Source organism: Lepisosteus oculatus, chromosome 1 (genome assembly GCF_040954835.1).
Source record: "Lepisosteus oculatus isolate fLepOcu1 chromosome 1, fLepOcu1.hap2, whole genome shotgun sequence".
Lineage (NCBI taxonomy): Eukaryota > Metazoa > Chordata > Actinopteri > Semionotiformes > Lepisosteidae > Lepisosteus > Lepisosteus oculatus.
In genome coordinates, this window is record NC_090696.1 from 20,557,357 (window position 1) to 20,582,753 (window position 25,397).

The following is a 25,397-nucleotide window of genomic DNA, read 5'->3' on the forward strand; positions in this document are numbered from 1 at the left end:
AGCTGCAGAAGAGGGCTCAGCAGCGCCCTAGCAATCAGCGGCACAGCCAAGAGCTCAAACCCGGAGCCTCCCGAACCCGATTCTGGAGACCTGGGAACCGAAGAACTGAGAGACACCTTCAGGAAGCATGAAGCCAAACTAGCCAACAAGGATGTTGAAGCTGGCTCCCTTCTGTGCTCCGTGTTTTGCAGCAGTCGCTCGTCGTCATCAAATCAAGTTCAGATGCTTCAACGCAGTGTGCGCACGTAACAAACAGAGAGGTGTCAATCTGGTACAGAAATTCTGAATTTCAACCTATAGGCGTTTTTTTTTTTAACAGAGAAACAGTTTTGAGATCCATTTCAGTTTTTACTAATTTCACATGATCGTGCCCAAATTTACACAACAGCAAAACGGACATGGCTACAGCCAGTCAACACACAGGATCAAACCTCCCCTGGGCTCTCTGTGCCAAAACACTGATATGACGACACAGTTCAAGAAAGAAAAACAGCCCCAATCAAAGCACAGCTTTCAATGTACACACACAACTGATCCACAAAATAAGAAATTGTTTGGAAATGCTAAAGCACAGATATTTTACTCCATTTTGCAACAGAAAGCCCTTTGATAATGGATAAAAAAAAAAAGACAAGACCACGACCCACGTCCGCCTGGACTGACAGACCGGCGTCAGTGCCCTCCTCATCCTCTCCCGCCTGTGTGCATTGTCCCCAGTTAAGGAGGTCCGGTGACTCAGCCTGCTGGGGTTCGAACGGCGTTTTGTCACTCAAATGAAAAGGTGGTGAACGAGGGTTTCAACCACAGCCAGCTAACAAGCCCTAACCTTGAGCAAATTTCCCCAGATCAGCCACACTGGCAAGGAAGGAGAGGAAACCACCTCCAGCCGAGCTCGCGTTTTCACCACAGGGATACGAGAAGCCCTTGTAGCAAGGGGCGAAGAGGACCGTCGTGGGGAACTCTCTCCAGCTGTCTAACCCTCAGGCTTACTCCCTGAGCAGAGACGTTCACTGCGGGGGCTGGTTTAGAATATACATATGCAGAAATGTACGAGGATGACTATCCCCCGACTTTACCTCTGATGGGCGTGGAGCCAATACAGGAGGGTGTCTTTTGATTTGTAAAGTGATCTCTATTCCTATTCACAGTAATGAAACATCACCAGACTCGACGCACAGAGGGAACGAGAGAGTCTGGTTAACAACAATAATGTGAGGTTAAGTATACTGCCAGATGTTTGTCTGACACCTTGCTTAAAACAAAAACAACCATGTTCATAGCCTCAATCTGCTCAAAATCCTTTTTTTTGCAATCTCTGCAAATTTAATATTTAACATATGTACAGTAGATAAATTTAAGAACTCTAACCCCCCGCCCCCCCAAAAAATAAGTCTAGGAGCACAGCTTTTGCAATCAACAGAAATATTATACACTTGCCTTTTTTTTTACAATCTTTAAAAATAAAGATTTTGAAGTTTATCATTAGGATGAATCAAGTACTATGTACTGAGCTTTTTTAATTTTCACACACTGTGTAACATTAACATTATTATTAACGACAAAAAAAGTAAAAAACCACACAATCCCCACATTCTGCACAGAGGGCTGCGCTCGAGCTGGTCGACTTAGCTGTCCTTGGTCTGCTACACACACACCCACCACTAGAGGGCAAAACTCACCGCTCGGAGGCAATTACGGTCATTCTGACTGCCACAAATTTATAAATTGACAAGAAACAATCACTCAGCCAGCACAGTTTACAGGCCAACCTCACACGCAGTCCTTCCTGACCTTCTTCCAACAGGCACATTAAGTGCCGTTATTGATCCTGGTGATTAAATAATGACGAAGGAGATGGTGGCAACATCCTGCGGCAGAGAAGGGCCGGGTCATGAGAACCCATGCTCTGCCTTGAACAAACCCTTTCATCCCAGCACTGTAAAAAGCACTGTCCAGATTCAACCTCGACAAGGGGATTGCATACACAAAAAAAAAACAGACAAATAGCAAAACCCTCAACTTCTATTTTATATATATATAAAAAAATCTTTAAAGGGCAATCGTTTCACTCCCGTGAAACAATGGGGTGTGGCAGTAAATAATCGCGTGTGGTCAAGACTTCCAGCTCTCCCTCCTGTCCCTGGAGGCTCAGGGAAGAGTTAGGAATGGGGCTCTGTTGACTGACAGACAAGCTTGTTCACTAGAGAGCTAATGGAGACACACTGGCCTCATTAATTGCCCCGGCTGCCGTGCTTGGGTGGAGAGAGATGAGATGGTGGAGTCTTTGGTTTTTTTTACTTCCCAAACCCCCGGCACAATGCCGACCCCCTGTGATGGAAAGGGAGGGAACTCTCTCCTCTTAAGTAATGACATGAACCAAATCGCTCGCAGCAATCTTAAAAATAATAAAAACGCTAAATGAAATATAACTAAAACCCCACTTTGAAGCTCTTGGCACATGCCCCTGACCCAAGTACTAAAAAATGAGCTCGCTTGCATTACTACTAATCATGAGGGACAGACAGCCCCAGTCCTGGAGGGCCCGGTTCCAGCCGAGTTTGAACTAGCACCTGATTTCGACCTGGCTAAACAGCAAACTTCTCCGATATGCCCAATTGATTCAATTAAGTCATTAAGGTTGGGAAATGGAACGAAAACCAGAAACGGGCATGATAATCCAGGATCTGAATTGCCAGTCCGTGCCAGCAGACACTGATAACTGCCTCTCCACTGCATGGCGGGTCAAATCCAGTTCAGGTTTTACAAACTGAAGGCTCCTGTGCATGTCTCTGTGCCACTGGAGCAGTATGTGCGTGTCAGCCAGGTGTCCCCCATTCTGGTGTTTTTCCACAACAGCTGGACTCTCAATGAATCAATCCAGTCATGATCTGATTTAACTGGGACCAATTAAACGTCTCTCCACTGTTCAGATACTTGACCTGGGATCCCTGCAGAAACACCTGCCCTGTGGGACCAAGACTGGTGACCCCACGACCCCCCCCCCCACTTTCTTTCTGACAGCACACATCTATGCAAATGCTGAAAAAAATGAGCTTGTACTATGCATCTTGATGGCTTGCACAAGAACCTGCACCTGCAGATATTGGGCTGAAACAGCTATTCCATAGCAGTCTAACTCCACCTGCAGGAGAGCATGGTGAAATTCTTTGCAGTGTTTCTTGGGCCAAGCACCAGGGCATTTCACCAGGCCATGAAACTCAGAAGCCCGGGGGGCTCATGAAACTCATCAGGCGGTCTCAGCAGGAACATGCTGACGTCTCCCTGGCTTCTGAGGAGGAGTGAGAGGTATAAGGGAAGCAGTAAAGAGAACAAGGCAATGCTGTTCTACAGATTCAGGCACAGAGGTTCCCCATCTTCTATTTAGCACTGAGCTACTATACACACTGCTGTACCGTCACACTAAGCTGGTGCACAAACTGCATTCAATTAGATACTAACAGCAGATGCACTTACACCCGCGGTACTGAACAGAGCCAGGATCAAGTAAAATACAGGTCAAATAAAACAAGCACATGGGAAAAACTGCTTTCATTAAAGCATCTGGTTTATTAAGATTTCTAGAAGACAGCGGCTCCAACTCCCGCAGCCCACTGTAAACCTACCCCCCTCCCCCCACCCTCAAATCCCTGTACAGAATTCCTCAAATTAAAAAAAAATCCTACCACTGTGAATTCAGCAAGCCTGTCATCTTATAACACTTGCAGGTCTAAAAATTACATTGATTCTATTTTTTAACAAGTTAGTGCATTTCAAATCGATTACCCAAGGTCACTAGCTACTTATAAAAAAAAAATAAAACAGCCCCAGTGTTTTCTTTTTTTGTATATGGACCTATGCACTGCAACACCCACACAATCCACTGACTGAATACTAGCTACTGCACAGCCCTGGTCTTGGACCATGTGTTTTCAGACTGAAACAGACCCCACTCAACAGCTGTTTGATTTGATTCACATTTGATTGGCTCCAGGATACCTGCAGCAGACTCCACCAAACAGGATATCAAGCCAGGAGACTTGAAAACGCACCTTCCCAGGTCTAGGTCAACTTTCTCAAAACAAGGCATCCAGATCCGAAAGAATCCAGCACCTTTCTTTACACCCAAGTGTCCGGCAGCAGGTAAAGGAACTGTTCAGTGGGAGTCTAGTCCACAACACCCAGGGATGTTCGCAGAAGTCATCGCCAATTACATATCCGCAGGGATCTGGGGAAAATCGCCAGCACAAACAAGGCCGACGGCGTTCCAGAAAACCTGCACTGAACGTCCTTGATTAAAATAAATAAATTAACAAAAACAACATGAATAATATGCAATACAAGGAATCAAACTGCAGTAAGCCTTGCAAAAGCCTGACCTCTTCAGTCTCGTTATCTCCTTCAAAGCAGATGGGGGGTGAGACTGGGAGAGGGGGGTAAAACCCTCACCCACACCTTATATCAGCACATTTGGTAGTACAGGGCAGAGCACCACCTAGTAAAGTACAGAATGGCACCCCTTCTCTAATCTCAAGTTGTGTGGCTAGTCATCGGAAATGCTTGGGTTCCAACCCCACTGCTCTAACTTCCCACTGCTGAACCAGCTGCTGCCAGAACACAAACGAACGAGGACGTTTCCGATTTCACAGCCTCACACGAGTTTCTCAGTTCTGCCCTCAGTCGCCTCTCGGGGGGGAGACACACCAGCTCACACCTGTGATCTGCTGGAGGGAGCTCCAGTTCGGTCACGCTGGATCACGTGGACAGGCAGCACCGACTGGGGAGTCAAAACCTCCCAGCTCTCTTGTGTCATTTCACCATAAATCTTCCAAAAAGCTTTACTATTTGGCTCAGTCTCCTCCCCACTCAACCACCAAGTCGTTTAACAAATGCACTTCATTCAAGTATAGTACCTACCAAAACTACTTGGAGCACGAACTACAAAAGAAACGGCTGGTCCTCCTGAAAATGGATTTTAATCCCCTGGGATCAGACAGGCCAGATCTTTGCCATGTATGCGCATTGAAGCCTGGAAGATGCTTCAAAATGCTTCCACCTTAGCTATCTCCTCTTCATCCCAGAGGAGTATTCCTACAGTGACTGCCGCCACTCTGACCTAAAGGCGGTGTTTACACTAACTTTAAGGTGCCAAGTGTCCAGTAGGGGGAAAACTGGAAGATGGTGGACTCACGCCTATGAATGTCAACATCAGGGCAGAGTGACATGCTGGGAAGGGATGACAAACACCACCCAGGCACACAGAAATCTCTGTAGCAGCAGGAGTTCCCCAGATCACCTACATCATTGCTTTTCAGTATAAAAATAAAGCAGCACCCTGGACTGACCCAGTCTTGAATGCAAGTTCAATCCTATACAAGCTCTGAGACTGAAGACACACCACTAGCTGACTGACTGGGATTCTCTAAGTGCTGTCAGGAATAGGGATGAGATCAGTCAGCCAGCGCTGATCAAAGTCCATCTTTTGGTGAAAGAGGCAATGACATCCAAACCAAGCTCTTGCCCCCCAGGCAGAATGGAGGCTGCAGCGTATCCAGATGTGTCAGAGGAGCACGCCTGCTCACTCTCAGTCTCCCCGAAAGCAAATTCCTGATGTCACAAGAGCACCAAGAAGAAGCTTGCATGCTTGAAATGACCAGTCTTCCCCCCTCACCACATTCCCCACGATGCCCACTGCTACAAATTTGCACCAGCACATTTCTGGTGCCTTTCTGGAAGTTCTCCTGCCAATTCCTCAAAGCAAAATGAATTTGAAAATCTTTGCTAAAAGTGATTCTCAAACTCCTGTCCTGACAGCTGGGGAGGCTTGTTCCCATGGTTATGGTTATCGGTATCGTGACTTCTCTTATCCTCACAGGAACAGGGGACCGGTAGCTGTCTAGTTTGAGATTCTGCTACAGCAGAGTCGTCAGTGGTCTCCACTGGACAGAAGGTCAGCACTGACCGACCACTGTCGCTGCCCAACTGTAGGGACTACAAGATGCGTTCCCAGCCAGCTGCACTGAGTTCATTACCAATATGCTGAAACAGTTCGACATCATACAGATCGGGCACTTCATAATCTCACTATACCCCAACCCAGAAAAACAACCCTCCCTCCCTGGTGTTCAACCATACGCTCAACTGTAAATGCAACTGCATAAAACTCTACAGGCCTATCAACAAGGATTCTGCTTGATGCAGCCCCGCTGGTCTTTTAACATGCCACTCCAACACGATGAGTTCCCTCCTGCTCAGTTACTCAACAACCAGTTTGGATTTTATCTGTGCCAAGATTCCCAGGAAACCATACAAGGAAAAGAGGCAACCGTGCCTTCGTACAGGAATGTCTTGCTTGGGCAGAAGACAGCAGGAGTGACCGATTTTCCACCCTTCGGCACCAACCCCCCCACCCTTGAAGTCAATCAACACCCCAAAAATACAAAGGCTGCTGTTATACAGGACCGCAAATAAAAACAAAATCACCTCAGCAAGGTCATCACTCTGAGGTCAAACGAGCAAGTGCAGCAAAAGATTCTTTCTGATAAATAAATAATCCATGACAATGCCCTCAGGCGAGGATCAAGGAATTTTGTTAAGTCTCAAACCTCAAGTGCTATTTCTCCGCCTATTTCAGACCAGGTCCTGATTCAGACCACGTGTAAAGACTGCCCAAGGCCCCTCTCTCTCCGCACATTCTGAGATCCCCGGTCTGCAATGAGTAGGAATCACCCTCACCCCCAACCCATTAAGCCAATTAACTGTAAGCAGGCTTGGAAACGTGCAGAGCTCAGCCCCTTTCCAGCACCAGGGCTGCACAGTCCTGCGGCGGACAGATGCGCTGTTAAAAGGTCAGCTCTGCTCAGCGCTAGCGCAGGGAGAGAAAGGAGCTACCCCTGCTTGAGGAAGCCACGAGGATGGGATCTAGAAACCAATGTGGAAGACCTTTCCCAAGGAAGCCTTCAAGGTCTTTAAGAAGTGAGTAAGAAAGAAGAAATGCAAAAGATGGAAAAGAGGGTGTCTTGTTCTTGCACTCCCTGGAGCTCGTTCAGTGCAAGCCCCAGCGAGGGTGACCTGTGCCCCATGTGATCCTTCGAGACCACCCAGGGGAACTGCCAGGACCCCCCAAGCCAGCCCCGTGCGGCCATGCACGCCTGCCACTGCAGAGCGGTCAGGGGCAATCGCAGGCAGAGGACAGCGCCTCGGGCATGGCGGCTGGCAGGAACAGGGCCCTGCTGGAGGGGCCACCCAGCGTGGAGCTTGCACTGGCAAAGAATCCCATGATTACCCAGAAAAAAAAAAGTTTTGCCGCAGCAAAAGGGCTGCAGGATGAAGGACCCTGTAGCTGACAGCACAGCCTGCGCTCAGTGTTGGTGTCGGTGCCGGTGCCAGTTGGGGGGCTGGAATGTCACCAGCAGCGCCGGAAATCGGACCACAGGGAGCTGCACAGAAGACTGCAAGAACAGGAGGGAAGAAAAAGGATTGTTTCTTTAGAAAAGACATTCCTCCCTGAACCTTCAGGAAACTTCAGAGAAAGAGTTTTACTTATGCAGAGCTCTGCCACGGAACATGCCACAGAAATAAAAAGACACAAGATACAAACTACAGAACAGATCAGGAGTCCCAATATTTAGCAATCTTATATATTTCTCAAGAATGCTACCAAAGCCCAAAGCTCTACACTGCTCAACCCAACCAAATCCAGGGAGCTCTTATCCTTATGGCTAAAAACAAAACCTGTCTAGTTCAATCAACTAACAGAGAGCTGGGTGCATGAAATCAGAAGACCCTGCAGCTCTGCAGCACTGGGGCTGGACACTGGCCAACCTATCCTAATGCTCTCTCTTCTGGGAGCTTGAACCCAATTTTTGGATTTTCCTATGGCATAGATACATTCAAAACTATGTGGCAGAAACAGACCAGCTGCAATGACAAGAACCCCACCCCAACATCCTGGGCCTATTCATTTTGGGGTATCCAGACCTGAAGAATAAACACACGCATTGCTATGCTCGTACCAAACGCACTGCACTAGATCATCCTCTCTCTCACACACACACACGCAAAAACAAAATGAAACTAAATTCACATTTCGGTTGTGGCCATCCTCACTTCTGGCCCCGGAGAGGCACAGGGGTTGAGCAGTTTAATTAGTGGAGTTGGTTTGTGACTTAGTGGGTTTAAATTACCACTGTTCACAGGATACTCAACCAATGGCAATGTGAAGTCATCGCCTCTTCAGGACCAGGAGAGAGGGGGGCACGGGGATATGGTAAACAGAATTCCACCTGTTGGGAGTCAACACAGTGCCCGCCAGACTGTGCCAAAATGTCTGCGATTCCACATCAGACCAAGTCAGGTGCCCGGAGGAGGGACACAGACTCTTCTGAACACTGGGATTCATGGAGAAATGATGGCATCTGGCTGCCTCTTAAACCAAAAGGAAAAAGACCTTTGAAGGCATAATTGGGCAAAACCCCGGCCCCTGCCAGTTCTGCAACTTCAATAAGGACACTGCAAACTGTCTCAGTCTCCCGCAGCACATAGAGGCAATCCATCCGTGATGCAGACAACTGCAGAGTACAGATAAAAACTGTCCTCACTGAGTAGAGAGGTCACTGAGTGGTCTCATCAAGGCAAATTTAACCAAAGGAAAGGGACCAGAATGCATCGCGCTCACCTGGTGTTAGCCTCACTTAACAGAGCTATCAAAGCCTGGGATAGATCAGAAAGCTACGCAACAGAATTCTGGTTTGCTGCATGCTTTTTAGCAGGGGGAGCTGGGAGCATTTATTAAACAAGAAAATTAATTCTTAAATGGACTGATTCTCACAATCTGTCCCTCAGGGCCATCTAATTGGGGTGAGAGGAGTAAGTGAACAAGTAGGGGAGGGGGCGCTCAAAGAAACCATTCCAAGACCCATTCCCAAATTTTCTCAGTCAAAAGGGGCGAGTGGGAGATGGGGCAGCACAGGAATGTTTATAACTACTTGGAGAAAGTGAATTAGTCTCAATGAATCTCACTCAAGCCAGAACATTGTAAACCAACCCCACACTGATGCAACACAGACTGCAGTACATTCTTAAACAAGCTTGGTCAGTGCATCCAGAGGAGCAAGGGAGGAGGAAGGATTCTGGGTCAGGCTGTGGACCTCGGGTCTAGTTCCGTCCCAACCCACATCTAAGCTTCAGAACTTCCCCTCTTCCACAAGCAGGGCATCACAAAACTGCTCTGCTCAGGAGCTCTCATAAGTGGGTTACAGTTGTTCGGTAACAAGTTTTCCTAAGGTCCACCCCTTGTCAACCAAAAGTACTTTTGAATTAATTTGAATCCATCGATTTTGGAACCAGGACTGGACTGGCAATTCAAAAGTCTACAAGAGCTGCCAGAACAAGCGGATCAGTCAGTTTTCCTGAAATGAAAGAACAGACGAGCATGCAGGCGAATATGGTGCCAGGGTGGATGTTGAGCGCATCTCAAAACGGGGTCTCCTGAGCGGCAAAGCTAAAATAGGGATGCCTGCACCCCTACTCCTCTCTTCCTCTCTCCCCGACTCACCCTTCCCCAGAAATTACTTTCAGCAGCTTCCCCTATTCCAGAAAGACACTATTTCCCAGTAATCATGGTGTCCACCCCCCACCCTGCCAGTTAACACAAGGGGCTCCCAAATGAACACTACACACAACCAACGCTACAGAAAACTCCACAAAAGCAAAAGCTTCTTCCATGTTTGTAACTTCCCATTTTAAAACACCCAGATTGCAACAGCATTTAACTTAAATAATGCAGCATCTGCCCCACCCCGCTTCCCGAATTGAAAATACTTCAACAGTAAAGGCGATATAAATGCATCTGAATTTATACGCACTTTGCTAGTGCATATGAACTCTTAATAGACACCATCCCCAAAAACACATCCTTTCCTCTCCATTCTACCAGCATATATAGCGCAACACCCTCTGCAAAACAAAACAAAAAAATCAACTCAAGAATCATCGCATGAGCCAGCGAGGGAAAAGAAAAAAAAAACACAAAATCAGCTGAGATTCTGATGAGATTCATCATCAAGTAAATTTCTAATCAATTTCCTGTCTTTCGTTTCCGCTTGCAGTTACTTCGACAGTGAAGTCCGGCAGAGCTTGTGTCTAGCGCCGCCCCTTGCCGCTTCAAGTTTGCAGTTTTTAAATTCATTAATATATATTTATCTATATATATATTTATAGGTTTGGATTTTTTTTTAAAGTTTTTCTTTCCTCCTTTCTCTCCGTTGTCTTTACTTTGGCGAGCGCGGAGGGATGTTCTGCTCCTTGCCGATGCGCCGGGGGGCGCCCTGAGGCGAGTGCCGGCGGGCCAGAGGCGGGCGGCGCTGCTGTTCGCGCAGTTTGTGGCCTGCGTTGCCACCCGCCCGGGGAGGTCCATTGTTACGGTAGGGCCCCAGGGAATCTCGGTGCGGGCGCCCTTCCGTGGTTTTGCCCTCCGCGGGCTTTTCCGAGGCGGAGGCCTGCCTGTCAGCGTTGGCATTGGTGGTAGCAGTGGGATCGTCGGCCTTGTTGACTCGCAGCTCTCTCAGGGGCTGTGCCAGCACAGGGGGAGGGGGGTCCTTGGGGGGTCTTTGACACACTTCAGCATAGCTCAGCTTTCGGGGCTCCTGGGAAAACATGTCAAAGGGTTTCTGGTCAGACCTTTCTTATCTCTCTGCATCGGATACTTAGGACAATAAAGTAGAGCTATTAACAGATGAACATCACAGACTTCATAGCTTGGCTCCTGTTAAAGCCCAGTCCACCCCCCATATCCATGCTCTATGTTGTACTGAGCAGTACAAGCTAGACGATCACTCCCCAGATCAGATGGAAGTCAATCTGCAATTTCAAACACTACGTTTAAAACATTAAGTTGTAGCTTTTAATCCTGTTCAAAGTACAGTATAGTGCCCATCTCTTTACTTTATATGACAAAATCCACTTTTTTAAGACTTAACACTCTCATTCAAGAACTTCAGACTTGGGTTTAGTGGGTGAGCAACCTGAGATACTGAATTGGCTTTAACGAGTTTGACCAGGGACACTGAGCAAGACAAGGAGCTGCTGCAGGGGGATTCCATGCTTAGGACATTTCTCTCCTGCTGAAGGGGAGTTTTCAGTGTTTTAATTTGGGCCGGCGTGTCAGAAGGTTTAGCTAAGAACTCGAATGAGAGCCAGGTGTATTTAGCCGGGTCTTCACCGATATCGATGCAGTGGCAGTGGCTGGGGCGGGACTGGCGGTGAGGGGTCCGGCGGCGGCTCGTGGGGGCTTCGTGATGGACTGCGGCACCGGAGAGGGCAGAGGGGCAGGCGCGGGGGTCTCTTTCAGGGCCGGAGTTTCGGTCTTCTCCAGCTTCACCTCTTGCTGAACGGCACTGCAGAGATCATGAAAATGCCAAAGGAGTCACAGACGGGAGGAGCCGCCAATGGGCCTTACCTTGGCTTGGCAGCTAAATAACCCCTGAGTTTCATCCATGCACATCTGGAGAGCCAACTCCAAGCTGGGAAAGACATCCCACAACTCTGCACAAGACAAATTTCCTCCTCCTTCCAGTCTAAAATGTTAAACTTTCTATTCCTTCACTTGCGATGCTGTGCCTGCTTCGCTGTTGATCTCGAAGCAAAGACCTGCACCTTGGACTGTGACGAAGCACAAAGCTTGCAAGAATCAGTACCACCCACTCCTCTCTCAGAACTGAGTTAAACCCAGGTCACACAAGTAGACAGATCTCAATATCTTTCACAGCTTTGAACAGGTGGGCCTCTCTGCCCTCAAATCTTCTCAAATGATCAAGACATCACCCCTACTGTGAGTGAGTCATATGACCAAGGAATGTCACATGATTATCAATTTAACCCCTTGTGATGGCTGTCTGGACCAATACACAGATCTGAAAGTTTGTGGAAGGAACACAGAATATCATTGGTGTTTTACGAAAGCAAGCAAAGCATAGATTTTCTTTCCAGATTTTTTAGAGAAGCCAAAAGGGTAGCCAGATGATTAGACCTGGCTGTACCCAGAGCCTGAGCCAGGGCTTACCTGGGGGTTTGGGGCTCACTGGAAGGCAGGGTGCAGCTGGCAGGTTTGCACGCAGGCTGAGTGGCGCTGGTTACCAATGCTGCCTCCTCCTGGACAGACACAGAACTGGCAGGGGAATCTTTGCTGACATCCTGTTGCTAAGGGAGCAGAAACACAACAACAAAATAAAATCAGCATACTCCAAAGACTACAAGATAGGCAAATGAAAACCAAAGCTCACGATTTAGAGGGAAAGTCCGGATTCCTAAGTCCCTTCAAGGATACAAGAAACACACATGAAAAACAAGTCTTTGCAGATAAGGGTTATCTAAATAAATGCACTACAAACTAACACAGAATTAAAACCTGAGCAACAAGAGCAATTAGACAATATAAATGGACCTGCTGCACATTCAGCTACATAACATATGGCTACTAACCCCAGTGTATCGCTCACCTTATCCCTGTTAAGCCCTCGGACCACGTCGGACATCCTGTTCTCCAGCAGCGGCTCGCCCTGCGTGCTCACCACGCAGCCTGGCAGCGGGGGGAAGTTGTTGGCAGCCAGGTCAAACTTGGGGGTGGGGACCTTCTCCATGGAGGTGGGCGGCCTCTGAGAACACAAGGAGGCGAAGAAGCCACCGTGAACACTCCCCTGTAGCAACGCAGCGAAGGTCCTTTGTGGGGGGGGGGCTGTATCGGGCGGGTCTTGACGAGTGCCCATCATTGGGAACGGCACCGATGCAATGCAAGAACTCCACCTGTCACAGTGGGCCCGCTAATACCCGTGACTCTGCAAGAGCCCAACCCCAGGCCCAGCCGACGACCTCCCCTGACCAGCCATTCGGAAAGAGCCTTCTGGTCTTTTTAAGACTTTGCAGAACAAACGTGCTCCTCAAATATTTTTGTTCTTGAAGCCAGTCTCTCTTTGCCTGCTTTCTGCCAGGAAACTCACCATGGTGCGGTCGTCCTCTCTCCTCCGCCTTGTCCCTCTGTAAGTGCTTCTCCTGCAATGCAGCAGTCAGGGGCACATTAGGAGGGTCTTTTCAAGATCACAAAACGGATAAAATATAAAAATGCCCCTTATACCAATATCTCCTGATTAATACAGATAGGGGCCAGACTGAACACTAGGCTTGCTCTTGATTTATCAAAGGCTATTCTGATCTTAAAAGCTGAAAAACCAGGACTAAAAGCATCAGAAAACTGCAGCACTGTAGGTGCCACCAAACTGGAATTCAAAAAAAGAGACATTTCAGACCCTCAGATCTCATAATCTTGGTGCTCACTGGGCCAGGCCACGCAATGGGGCTCACAGCTCTGAGGAGGAGGAGAAGGAGAAGAAGAAGGGGGAGAAAAGAAACATGAGGTAACAAAAGAGGAAAAAGAGAAGGAACGAGGGAAACAAAAGACACAAGGCGAAGACACCCCAAAGCTGTTCACCCCAAAGCCCTGCATCCCTCTATGCGCAAGAGTGTCTCATCATCGGGTCTGACCTTCCTGTGACCCCGACAGCACACAGGGCACAGTGGAACGAACACTACAGAGATGGACTCAGCGAGGCACAAACACACCAAGGACGCGGAAGCTCCCCAGGCTCTTCTTCCTCAAATTCAGGAGCAACTCGGAAGTTGCTTCTGGTTTAGAGATGCATACATCTGGTCCAGCTCCCTCTTGGGAAGTTTGCTACAAACTCCTACCGCACTTGGTGGAAAGAAGCACTCCCCCTTACCGCCCCCCAGCCCTCACCGGGTCTCGGTCCCAAATGCATGCCCTCTTGAATTCTGTGTGCGGCCGAGAGTGCCTGCTGCTGGGCCTCTCCCTGCTCCCCACCTGCCACGGCCCACCATGCCGGCATCCCCGTTCTGCTCCGTGGACATCAAGTGGGCGTCCTTCATGGAGAAGGAAGGGCTCAGCTCAGGAGGGGCCAGCACGGTGGCCCCAGTCCGGGGGGGCTGGGGGCTGCGGGGCCCAGAGAGCCCATCTACCAGGGGCACAGGCCCCACTATGGGGGGAGATCCATCCGAGGCCCTTGGATGCGGCTTCACAGGGTTCCTGCGGGAGGGAGGGGAGCAGGGAGGGGGGGGAGATGAAACAAGTTAAAAATGCAAACAGGCTAATCGATGTCTCTTACTGGATGAGCAGCCCACACAAGAGAAGAAAACCTCACGCCTAAGCCAGCTCTTTGATTAAAGATACAGCTTTAGATCTCAACCTGCTAAGACTGGGAGACTGCTGTTTCGAGTTAGAGGGTTCTGCCCTGCGCGAACCACACCAAGATACAGGGAGGGAAGAGTAAAAACAATGTAGAATAAAAAGAATCTTACAAAGTCAATTACATCTTGTATTTTTAAAGCATTATTTGCAATCAAACGCTTTAGCCATTTGATTTCGGACTTCACGTGGTGAAATCGGGGTCGCTGGCCCCCAGGCCCAAGGGAGGTGGAACACTCCAGATCTTCCTAGTCACGAGTCATGTTCCGCAAGTCTTCAGTTTGTCTGTCCCACAGGGAAGCACTGAGGACGTGTGCACAGCCTCTGCAGCGCAGAGCCCTCATGTCTTCTCACCTGCCACCATGCAAGTTCAGTCTTGACGGCGGCGTTCCCACTTTGCATCTTGATCGGCAGATCTCATACGCCAAACGAGGCTGGGCCTGGTCAGTACTGGGATCGGAGCCTTCACAACCGTGCTGCTGTAAGAGTTGTCAGTAGACCAGCAGGGGGCACCTTTCCATCGGGACTATAATTTCCTAAACATTACTCCCTGTATGGTGAGCTTTGCGATGTACGGGGGCTACAGAACAGCTGCACTGGAATCACCAGGAACGAAAGGCAGAACACTAGTGAAATTATTCTACTGGTTCAGTTCGGAAACTCCCCCAGGTCTGCACACAGCACATTCACACCCTGCTTCAAGACTCCCTTTCCAGAGAGTCCCTACCTATCCAGGCAGTGAAGAAACAATCCGGATTGGCTTGTAAGATAAAACTCCAAGCACTTTTTTTCCGACCATGGGGACGGATCTCTGCATGTAAGATTTTTGCACTGATTTTTTTTTTTTGCTTGTAAATTCCAAAAACAACAAAGGAGCAAGGGTTTGCCTCTCAAGCACAAAGATTTAACACCCCACCCCTTCTCCAAACACAAACCAGGACTGCGCATGCTGGCAGACCGCTTACTAAGCCCGACCATGCTGGGGAGTGAGGGAGCAGAGATGAAAATGGGGGAAACACTGCAGTTTATAGGGTTGCAAGCAACGCTTCATAAATGCCTAGCCTAATGCCAAATGACACAGGCGCAGAGCACTTAAATAGAGGTAAGTGGTCTACCTTTGGGTAACTTTCAATTACTCATGAATGAATAGAACGCTCTTAGTAATCTTACATACTGGTGTTAAAAGAAGATACCAAAAACTGAACTGCAACCTGTGTCTGCAGTGTTGCCCAGCTGTGGAATAGTTTGAAGACAAAAGACACGGAATCAAGATCCTATAAGATCCTCTCTTCTGCAGGCTCTACCTTTAATAAAGTGACTGTCTTGTTTAATCAAATGTAAAAGGCCTTAAGATATATGCATCCTATAGACACATTTAAAAACTAATTAGGCTCTGGAAGTCATAATTTAGTGCTGGGCTTTGTTTGTGTGGCCACCACAAAGAATGAGACTCCCGGTTCGAGGTTCTGCGGAATGTCATAGAGACAAGGAAGGGCAGGCCGAGTGGTCTCGTCTTTACTATTCTAGGGAAGGAGGAAGAGATCCTTCTCAGTAAGAGAATAAGACCAGTGAGAGAGAGAAAGTCTCTCACGGTAAGAGAACGCTGTGCTCTCAACCTAGCAAGGCTGTCAAGCCTCAGGATAGGGTGGATCGCCAACGAGAGCAACTACTTTAAATCAGGCTGCAACACAATCCCCTGACCGAATGAGTTCCTGGCATCTTGAAAGACTGGCTGCAGCGCTGATCGGATAGACTGGTGACTGGCTGACCAGGACACTTGGCACCAGGCGGAATGAATGGATCAAACAGACTGACCATGGCATGACTATATGACCAACGGACTGGGAAGCAACAGGGAAGCAAGCTCACCCGACAGCAAGATTAAACTGCTGAACACCGCCAATCAACACACCCACAAGCGGGATGGATGGGGGGGCTGCCCCCCCTTCCTTTTTGTTACCGTGTTCTGACATTCTGAACGTGTAAGGACCAATTGATTAAACAGACAAAGCACAGAAGAAATCATGCAAAGCCGCAGAATATTAGCAACTTAAAAGAAAAAGGGAAGGATGTAAGAAACGAAAAGGATGAGAATAGCTGACGTCGGCCCGAGAGTGAAGTTGGAGACAAAGCAGAAAAGTAGTCGGTGAGGCCACAAGTATGGTCATGTACCTGAAAGCATTTATTACATTCTTTCTTGAGTAGAGTGGGACACTGTTGGGACAGTAACAGAGAGAGAAAGAGAAGAGCTACTGTTACAGGAGAGCAAGGAGGCACCTATCATCACCTTTCACAACACGTCACAACACCTAGACCTTCTCCCAGGCAACTCCAGCTGTTCCAGCTGCAGCGTTTTACAGTCTTCACAGCGATTGGCTCCAGGAGGAGTAATCAGTCCAGGCTGGAACAAATGACTGGCAAAGCCCTGGCTGCAAAGAGTCACCGCACTCCCGGTTCTGGAAAGCCACAGGGCTTGATGGGGGGGGGGGGGGGGCGGGGTCATGCCCTCTAGTCCTCGGGGGGTTGGCGTCTTCTTGTTTTCATTCAAACCCCGTTCTCAGCAGCACAGTTGGACCAATTATTTAATTAATTGGTTAATTAAATTAACCCACACCTGAAGAAGGCTCCAAGGACCAAAACTTTGCGTTTTCTTTCTTCTCTTTTCAGCATGGAATAAACCTTTTACTTGTTCCTTTGCAGCCTACGCAGCTACCCACCTGAACTACTCCAATTACTTGATTAGCTGCACACCTATAACACTTCTATCCTGGCTCCGAGTCATTTATAGGTAACTGGAGCTTGAACGAAGCATCTCAGCAAAAAGAAATTCAAGTAGGTGGCTGCATCAGCATGAGTAGGCTGCAAAGGAACAAGTGAAGGTTTATTCCACACCGAAACACGACATTTCTGTCCTTCTCTTTTCAGCGTAGAATACATCTTGACTTGTTTCTTAGCTTCTCGGTGAAATACCGTAAGAAAAACCTATTGACGCCTCATTCCCAAAATAATTATAATGTTTAACTGACTGCACAAGCTGAAACTAAATCCAGAAAGCCCAAGGCTAGAGGCCCCTGGTTTGGAGACAGGCTATCCAACCTCCCGAATGCTAAATGACCAACCGGTTTCTGGACTTCACATAGTTGAACGGTGAAGGAAAAAGTCTGCTTACCGGTTTCTGTGGAAGGGGCGACCAATACTGGAGCTGGTCTTGTACGTTCCTCGGGAGTTGAACCCGTTCACAAACCCACTGTTGGGGAACGGAGCCTGAAAGGGGTTAAAAAAATAGATCTGAGTCTTCAACCCTCTCTTCCATCTCAACAGCGCTTGGCTGCTTCAAGCCTGCTGCAAGGAGGACGACACAGACTAGAGGACACTGACTCCGGCTGCACAGCAGGCTGATCCACTCCAGGTTTAGCCAGTTTCAGGGCTCTTGTTACTCAAGCCAAAACCAGGTGCTGGAGATTTCGCACCTGCCACCTTAGTAAAGGCTTTGTATACACACACAAAGCTCTGGAGATACTAAAAACCTGAAAAAGATCAAACTGATATGCAGCAGGAGCCTTTATTGGCTTCCTGGAGTTTTCCTGGTGTTAATTTCACTTCAAACTTTTCGCTACACGATTCAAACTAAAAAAGCAAAAAAACCTTTTCTCCATTACAGCAGATAATGATTTAAGGAGTCCTATAAAACCCTGTTTATTTTTCTTCAACAACCCTTGTATGGTGGGAGAGGCATACACTTCTAATCTGCATGCAGGTAAGGGTTAAAGCAACTTCAGTCCTTGAGGGGCAGACTCCAGCAGACTTTTCAGGTCCATTTCTAATCAACAACAGATTAACAAGAAAAACACTTCAGGAATTGCATTGTACAGTGGAATGAAAAGAGCCCAGTGCAGCCCTCAAGGAGTAGCCACTTTCAGTCAGCTGGGAGCCCCAGATGAAAGTGACTATTGCTGGACACCGGGGGGGCTGGACTGCCTCTGTATGCGTTAATCCTGACTCTGCAGTGCCGCAGGAGTCCAGCCTTCTTCCCTCAGGACAGGTGGAAGGGGGCCTCACCAGGGGGGTTTCGAAGTACGGTGTGGGAGAGGGGGACCAGGTTGGGGGCACCAGGCCGTACACAGGGTACTGCTGCTGGGGGCTGTAGACGTGCTGCATGAAGAGAGGCGAGCTGAATTGGGACTGGCTCTGGGTCTGCTGGGAGTACATGTTGGAGTCCAGGCTGCGGTAACCATTCTTCGCAAAAAACGTGTTGATGGCCTTTATCCGCGCCTGCAGGAGGCGCAAGAGGGACAGAGGGAGGGAGAGAGAGAAGAGCAAAGTGTTAGATAAATAAAACTGCCCTAACCACAAAAACGTACCTTGCACCTCATAATCCAGAGCATCAAACCCAGCTGCTGCCTCCTGCACTCCACCTCAATGGGCAAGAAATGTAAGAAAAGTGCCTTTTGAAGGAGTGAAACTTCGTCAATCCCAGGCAAGCTGGTAGCAACTGCTGCATGTCATTTTCATCACCCTGCAACCTGGATGACGTGACATGAAACAGGCCACCGTAATTCATTTCATCCCTTAACAGAATCAGCTGGGAACTCAACACAGCCATGTGGAAGGAAACACAGAAAACACTCCTCCTGTACAAATCAACACGTCTGCTCTTTCACACTAGGGACATACTGCTATTAACGGACTATCAAGCAAAGTTAAAAAGACATGCGCTTACTTGACTGAACATTTGCACTAGAGTAGCTAAAGGCCTTGGTTTAGAAAATGCAGGTTTAACAAATGTTGCTTTATTCAAACTTCCCAGCACCACAAGATCTGGCTGCAGGTTTGTGATCATTTTAGTTAGTGGAAGATCCCAGTTCACCAGCTTTAGAGCAGGCGTTTGCAGTAGTAGTAGTAGTCGTAGTAGTAGTAGTTGTAGCATGCTGCCAGCCACCCCAGAAACCTCACTGGCCAGAGCACATTCTAACATTATATCCATCCATTTTCTAAATGCTTCTTCCACTACAAGGTCACTGGCGAGCAAGAGCCTATCCCAGCAAGCATTGGGCGCAAGGCAGGGTACACAATGGACAGGCAGCCCGTTCTACACAGAGCACCAGAAACTGGAGCACAGGAGGAAATCCACACAAACGCAGGGAGAACATACAAGTCTGTAACACCTAAAAAATCCAACCCTTTCATCCAAAACGTCAGCCTAACTGAGCATCCAACACTAAAGCCTAACGAAGCTATTAACAGTATTTCATTTACTTTGTTTTATTTTTCTCATGTGTGACTTGCAGTACACGAGTCAAGAAACACTGTAGAGCAGTGGTTCTGAACCTTGGGGGGGGGGGGGATTATGAAGAAATGGAATGACCACTGGAGGGAGACAGGCATAGGCTACATACAGGGCTAACAAAGCTGAATTAAATTAAGTACATAAGTACAAGGGGTCTTGTTGCCTGCAAAGGACTATGAAAACATAACTGAGCTTCAGGTCACGGAACCATGAAGTACCAGGATCTTGTCTTTGCATTTCAGAACAATCAAGACCTTTCCTCCCTGTTTCACTACAGCAAACCAACTGCTAGACGCTACCATTGACATCCGATTCCAAATTTGATCACAACATAACGCCAAGCTGCTTTTGGAAAAACAAAAGTGCAGGTGCACTTTCAGTATCTGAGATACCAATGGAAAGCATGACAAACTGCAAGACAATTATTATTGGACTTCACAGGAACAAGTCTATCTGCATGTTTTTCAACATTTGTTCTCGCCTGAGAAAATCTGTATTTTGTTGATCCTCCTTTGGCTTTGGCAAAAGAGATGCTATTTTCCTCAACACGTACATACTCTGTAAACAGGTTTAGCTGTCTGGTAAGTTTCTTTTACAGTTACGCTCAAAACATTCAGTAATTTTCATTCACCAAAGTTGTAAATACTGAGATTCATAATTTTTTCTAACTTAGTGTTGAGAGACAGTTTAGCGAATACATTGGGAGGCACCTGTCCCACACCACCCAGCCCCCCCCCCCAGAGAGGACAAACTGCTTTACACAAAGGATTGCAGGAGTCTGGAACAAGCAACCCACACGTTAAGCTGATACCCCTCAGATCTCATAATCTTGGCATTCATCAGGGCAGGATACACTGGGCTGCGAGGCAGGAAGATGGAGGGAGGGATGGAGAGAAGAATGAGTGAGAGAGGGAGCAAGAGAGGAGAGGCCAGAGAAAGCACAAAGGTGCAGAGAGAGAGAGAGAGAGAGAGAGAGAGAGAGAGAGAGAGAGAGAGAGAGAGAGCACTCACAGCTGCAGTCACCCGTCTCCTTCGAAGCGCGATACTGATCATCATCGGGGGAGGGAGGGGCCACATCATCGGTTACAGCGCTGCCTCCCGGGGGAGCCAAATTCCCACTCCCCAGTCCCGTGCTGTCTCTCCCATTTTAAAGGACACCCCCAGTTTGCTTTGTCCCTGATCCTCCCAATTCTCCAACCCCCCCCAACCAATTCACTCAGTACAAGCACGCGCCACCATGTTTCTCCCAAACAAACACACGAGTCCAGGACCCTCCGCAGAAAGAAGTCATTGCGGCTCCGACTGCAATCTACTCACCATGATGGGCTTTCCCTGAAAGGTCTTCACTTCTTCCCTTAGATACTTGTAGGCCTGAACAAGAGGAGGATTACATTAGAAAGTAATTCAAATTATTTATTATATCAGCTAGTGCTGCTTTTACCACATGGCATCTGTTTTAAATTGTTTATCACCATCGCGACCTGAAGAACAGCAAATGGGTCTTGTGGTTACAGTTCTCAGATTGGCAGTGCACTTATTAACAGCTCACAGTATACAACAAGTCAGAAAGGCAGTACGTTCTGAGTAAACGCAAGTGCAAGAAAAGATGTTTCTAGGACCTTTAGTGTGCAAACTCCCATTCTCTATCCTTCCTTGTGGCTATTTCCGAGACTTGGTAAGAAATAATCACTCTCTTGGAGAAGGAGAAAGAACACAATTCTAAGTTTTTTATTTTAAATCCTCGTTGTCTCCCCGGGTTCTCATTCCAATATCTAGGTACAGGATACTCAATCCTTTCTATGCTGTTTATATTTCTATAGGGGTGTTCCTGGATTTAGCACAAAAGTTGAACTGTGTTCTAGTTCTAGTTTAAAAGTTGAATGAGAGAAGCAAATAACAGTTTATACCTAAGCCATCCAGCCTACAAACCCCGAAACAGATGCCAATTGAAGCACAGCTCCATGCTTGAAAAAGGCTGGTCAAGCCAGCTGGTGCTGGAGTTGAGTATAATCCAAAACCTACCTGCTGCGCGTCTGTGTCTGACTGGAACGTGATGTACCAGTTGTTATTGTGGGCAAACTCCACGCTGATCACCTTTGGACAGTTGTCGTTCTTAAACAGGGCCTCCACCTCCTGGCAGGTGAGAGAGCGAGGAGGGAGACGTGGGGGTGGGGCGGAGGGCCGAGGGCAATGGAAATAAAGAAAGGGTGAGATCAAGGACATGCAATTGCTGAACATGGTCCCAAATTAAGATGTCATCAAAACAAGTTATATGCCAAGTCAAACTAAAATCTGAAACTGTAGATCTTGAGAGAAAAAAAATACATTTACATCACAAAAGATCTCACAGCTATCTGTTATGCCCTGTTATGGCCTCACACTATCACACAGAGTCTGAGTCAATGATAGTCATGAAGAAGAAAGATCGATATTTATACCACAGGGCACCCAAAGGACTGTGGGAAATCTGGACTCTTCCATTATGGGGTTTTGTTGCAGGGGCCAGTGTACACAAGAGGGAGCAGCTCAGTTTAACACATGGAGTCAGCAGCAAGCACAGTTCACTGCTGTCCTCATCCTGCCTTACCTCCACTGGCGTGGTCTCTGGCACCTCCCTCAGGATGATGATGCAGCGCTTGTGGTTCGGCCTCACCTTCTCCCCCTTCTCGTCCACCTGGACCATCGGGGAGGCTGGACAGGCGGCACAGGACGACGCACACGGTCAGCAACACACAGCGACGGGGGCTGGGCTACCGCTGCCCAAGCACACAAGCCACCCTACACTGGCAACAGGCAGCACGAAAACCACACACTAACGAGCACTCTCCCTATACCCCTGCTATTCAACCAACCAAATGAATGAAATGACACTTGGTCAATTCAAAATGCAAGTTAAAAGGCTCCCAATATTGGTCCAAAGCGTGGCATTATCCGTGAGCAGTGAAAAGCGGACTCTGTGCTGGCACACTTTCCATAAAACTTCAGAACCACTGGGAATTACAACGTGCATTTACACTATCGAGCACTGCTTCTATCAAGTTCAGAAAACATTGGGAATGTCCCAGACTAAAACTATTTCACAGAACTGTTCTGAAAAAAGAAAAAGGTTCAACACTCATCAGTCACTAGACAAGATGTAAATATTCCTTTGGGAATGTTCTTTCTTAGGCAGGATGGACACGGGTAGACAAAATACAGCGCAACACTCACATCTCAGCACGTCCAGAATGAGATCCATGTCTGTGGTCAGGATCTTGATCCCTTCCATGCTGGCGATTGTCCAGATGGGAACAAACTGGTCGCTGTCCATCTGGGACATCAGATACAGGTCTTTGGAGAGGTTCTCCCTGGGTGTGACAGAGCAGGGGGAATACATTTGTCTGATGCTTATGTATATTAAACCTTTAGGGTCTGAATTTAAATTTAAATAGAAAATACTTCTATTGTTCTTGTCTCTCTTCCAATGGAATGTGCTATTCTCCCTGTCTACAATCACAAAAGATTATATCTTCCCTTGTTCTTGAGCACAACCTCAAAAAACCTGAAACCTGCAAACATGTGTAAAACATAGAGACAACAGATAGGAAATAGACCATAGTCCATGTATAATAATTATGTGCAACACTGTACTCCACAAATGTGGTGTGTGTGCAAATATTTTTGACGTTTGTGTCTTAATGTTCTATCATTCTCTAAAACTAAAAAGGAATGGGAGGGGGGGTTAAAAGCACAGCAGGCCCTGCAGCCAATCAACAGAAGCCTCTGTGACCATCACGTCCCCCACCACACAATACTGAACCTGCAGGCCAGCAGCTCAGTTTCTGCCACCAGACTAGAAAAGGCAACCAGGAAATACAGTGTTGAAAAAACACTTCAAAACTGGACGAAGTAAAGTGCTATTAGTAAAAGTTATAAAAAATATTTCTCCTCAGAAATATGATCAGTGAGGGCTCAGACACTCCAGGGATCATAGGAATGTCTTGCACTGACACAGGCTGATGGAAAACAACCTCTTGTCTTGAACAGAGAGGACTACAAGGAAACCTGATCCCAAAATCACCCAAGGCACCTACAATGTCTGCCCAAAAATATTTTTTATGAACGAACAGTGACAAACAAACCAGAGGACACAAGTGAACACTAAGACAAAGGGCATTTTAAACTCAGAAGAGGAGGAACTGCTTTAGACAAAGGATTGTAGGAGTCGGGAACAGCCAACCCACGCACGTTAAGCTGATACTCTGGATTCTTCCAAGAAATGGCTGGAAGAAATCCTTGGATCAATTAACCATTAGTTACCCAACAACCCAGATAGGCCAAACAGTCCCCTCTCATTTAAAAACTCCATGCTCTTATGCTTTAGAGAGTTCACAGCGTATGGAGTCTCGATTTTAAACTGAACAGAAACTATGGGAAGAAACCTGACTGGCTGTTTCTCCTCTTGCTTGAAAGGAATAATTCATAAAGTCAAAAGGTCCACTTCCAGGACTCAGATGCTAATTAAAACACATGATCGTACAGGTTTAAATAATATAAATAATGCATAAACAACACAAAAATGCCCTGCAATTAAGAACTAGTTAACCAAATGAACACGCTGCACTAAGGTAACCTTGGTGTCACATGTGTGCAGTATGGGGACCATCTCCCTTCTCACCTGGAAAAGCAAAACTCCAACTGTTTCTTCAGGGATTCCCGTAGGTTCTCTGGAGAGATTGGCTGCTCCTCAGGTAGCTCGCCCTCACCTATAAGGAAAAAAAAACAAGCTTTACAGACCTGAACTCCTGTCTGGCTGTTCCCAACCAGGACCTGTTACTTGCACAACACCGGGACTGTAAGCCTATACTTCCCTGTTTCGCTTCTATACAATAAAATGGGCTGTACAGAGTGACAGATTGACAATCGTGGTAGAAAGGTATAGCAGAAGAACAGAGCAGTAGCTAAAGTATTGTCAAAATGCCAAAACAGTAAAAAAAAAAAACAATCCTGAACCAAATAAGACAGACTAGCGTTTCAATGCAATAAGCTCACTTGCCACATAAAAACGTATTAGCTTATCGATACATGCTCATTGGCTAGGTTGGGTTAGGCCAACCAATCGGCTTTGACCACATTTGCTGCAACAGGTCTTATCAGCCAATCACAAATAATCTCTTGTGGTACAATGAGTCTAATCAAGCCGGTGGGTAGCAAGGTCATCAGCTGCAACCAGTCAGAACAATCTGAGGCTATGGGCAGCGACAAGGCACAATCCCTGGTTCAGGGGTCAGTGTGGGTGCGGCACTGACCGATGCTTCCCGTGGGCGCCTCGTAGAGGGGGAAACCAAGTTCGGGGGGGTCCATGCCGTTGACACTCTGCTCCAGGGGGACACCGGGGCTGCTGCTGCTTGGCGGGCTGGGGAACATCACGCTGTATGGTTTACAGCCATCAGGGGGCACAACAGAGTACCCTGTGGAGGAGAGCACGCCAGCCGTGAGCAGGCAGTCAAGGGATTGACTGGAGGAGGAGGAAGGTAGGGGGGCAAGGGAGCCAGGAAAGGAATGACAAAACATGGGAAAGACTAGGGAAGCGCGAGACAAGAGGGAGAGTGTGTCTGCACCAAGCCAGCAAGAGTGTGTGAGGAAGGGGGACGAGTGGGCTCACCCTCAGTGATGTCGGCGGGCGAAGGCGTGCCCTGCGGCCACGGTGACCCCTCGCTGCCGTTGGGGGCGGCCAGCGACCCCTCGCTGCCTCCAGCTGGGATCTCCTGCCACACCTTGGCGTTGGGGTTCAGGCCTGCACCTTTCGAGGTGACCTGGGCAAGGGAACACACCAGCAATCATCTCACTGGGAGCAGTTCAGAACAACAGCAAAATCAT

At 47.8% G+C, this 25,397-nt stretch overlaps 1 protein-coding gene across 4 annotated transcripts in view; it reads right to left on the reverse strand.

Annotated features, from left to right (window-relative positions):
- Positions 1–327: 327 nt before the first annotated feature.
- Positions 328–25,397, reverse strand: part of larp4ab (La ribonucleoprotein 4Ab) — a 35,765-nt gene continuing 10,695 nt past the window's right edge. For 3 of the 4 annotated variants that reach the window (XM_015344480.2, XM_015344482.2, XM_015344483.2), the window contains exons 2-17: positions 25,183–25,333; positions 24,827–24,988; positions 24,196–24,283; positions 22,749–22,885; positions 22,126–22,229; positions 21,561–21,671; positions 20,856–20,909; positions 18,311–18,523; positions 17,421–17,515; positions 16,424–16,465; positions 13,871–14,092; positions 12,993–13,044; positions 12,495–12,650; positions 12,059–12,195; positions 11,219–11,393; positions 328–10,643 (exon numbers count right to left, since the gene is read on the reverse strand). In XM_015344480.2, coding sequence (XP_015199966.2) covers positions 10,269–10,643; positions 11,219–11,393; positions 12,059–12,195; positions 12,495–12,650; positions 12,993–13,044; positions 13,871–14,092; positions 16,424–16,465; positions 17,421–17,515; positions 18,311–18,523; positions 20,856–20,909; positions 21,561–21,671; positions 22,126–22,229; positions 22,749–22,885; positions 24,196–24,283; positions 24,827–24,988; positions 25,183–25,333 — 2,274 coding nt within the window. In that variant the 3' untranslated portion in view covers positions 328–10,268. The remainder of the gene's footprint in view (positions 10,644–11,218; positions 11,394–12,058; positions 12,196–12,494; positions 12,651–12,992; positions 13,045–13,870; positions 14,093–16,423; positions 16,466–17,420; positions 17,516–18,310; positions 18,524–20,855; positions 20,910–21,560; positions 21,672–22,125; positions 22,230–22,748; positions 22,886–24,195; positions 24,284–24,826; positions 24,989–25,182; positions 25,334–25,397) is intronic. The other variant, XM_015344481.2, reaches the window with a different exon arrangement.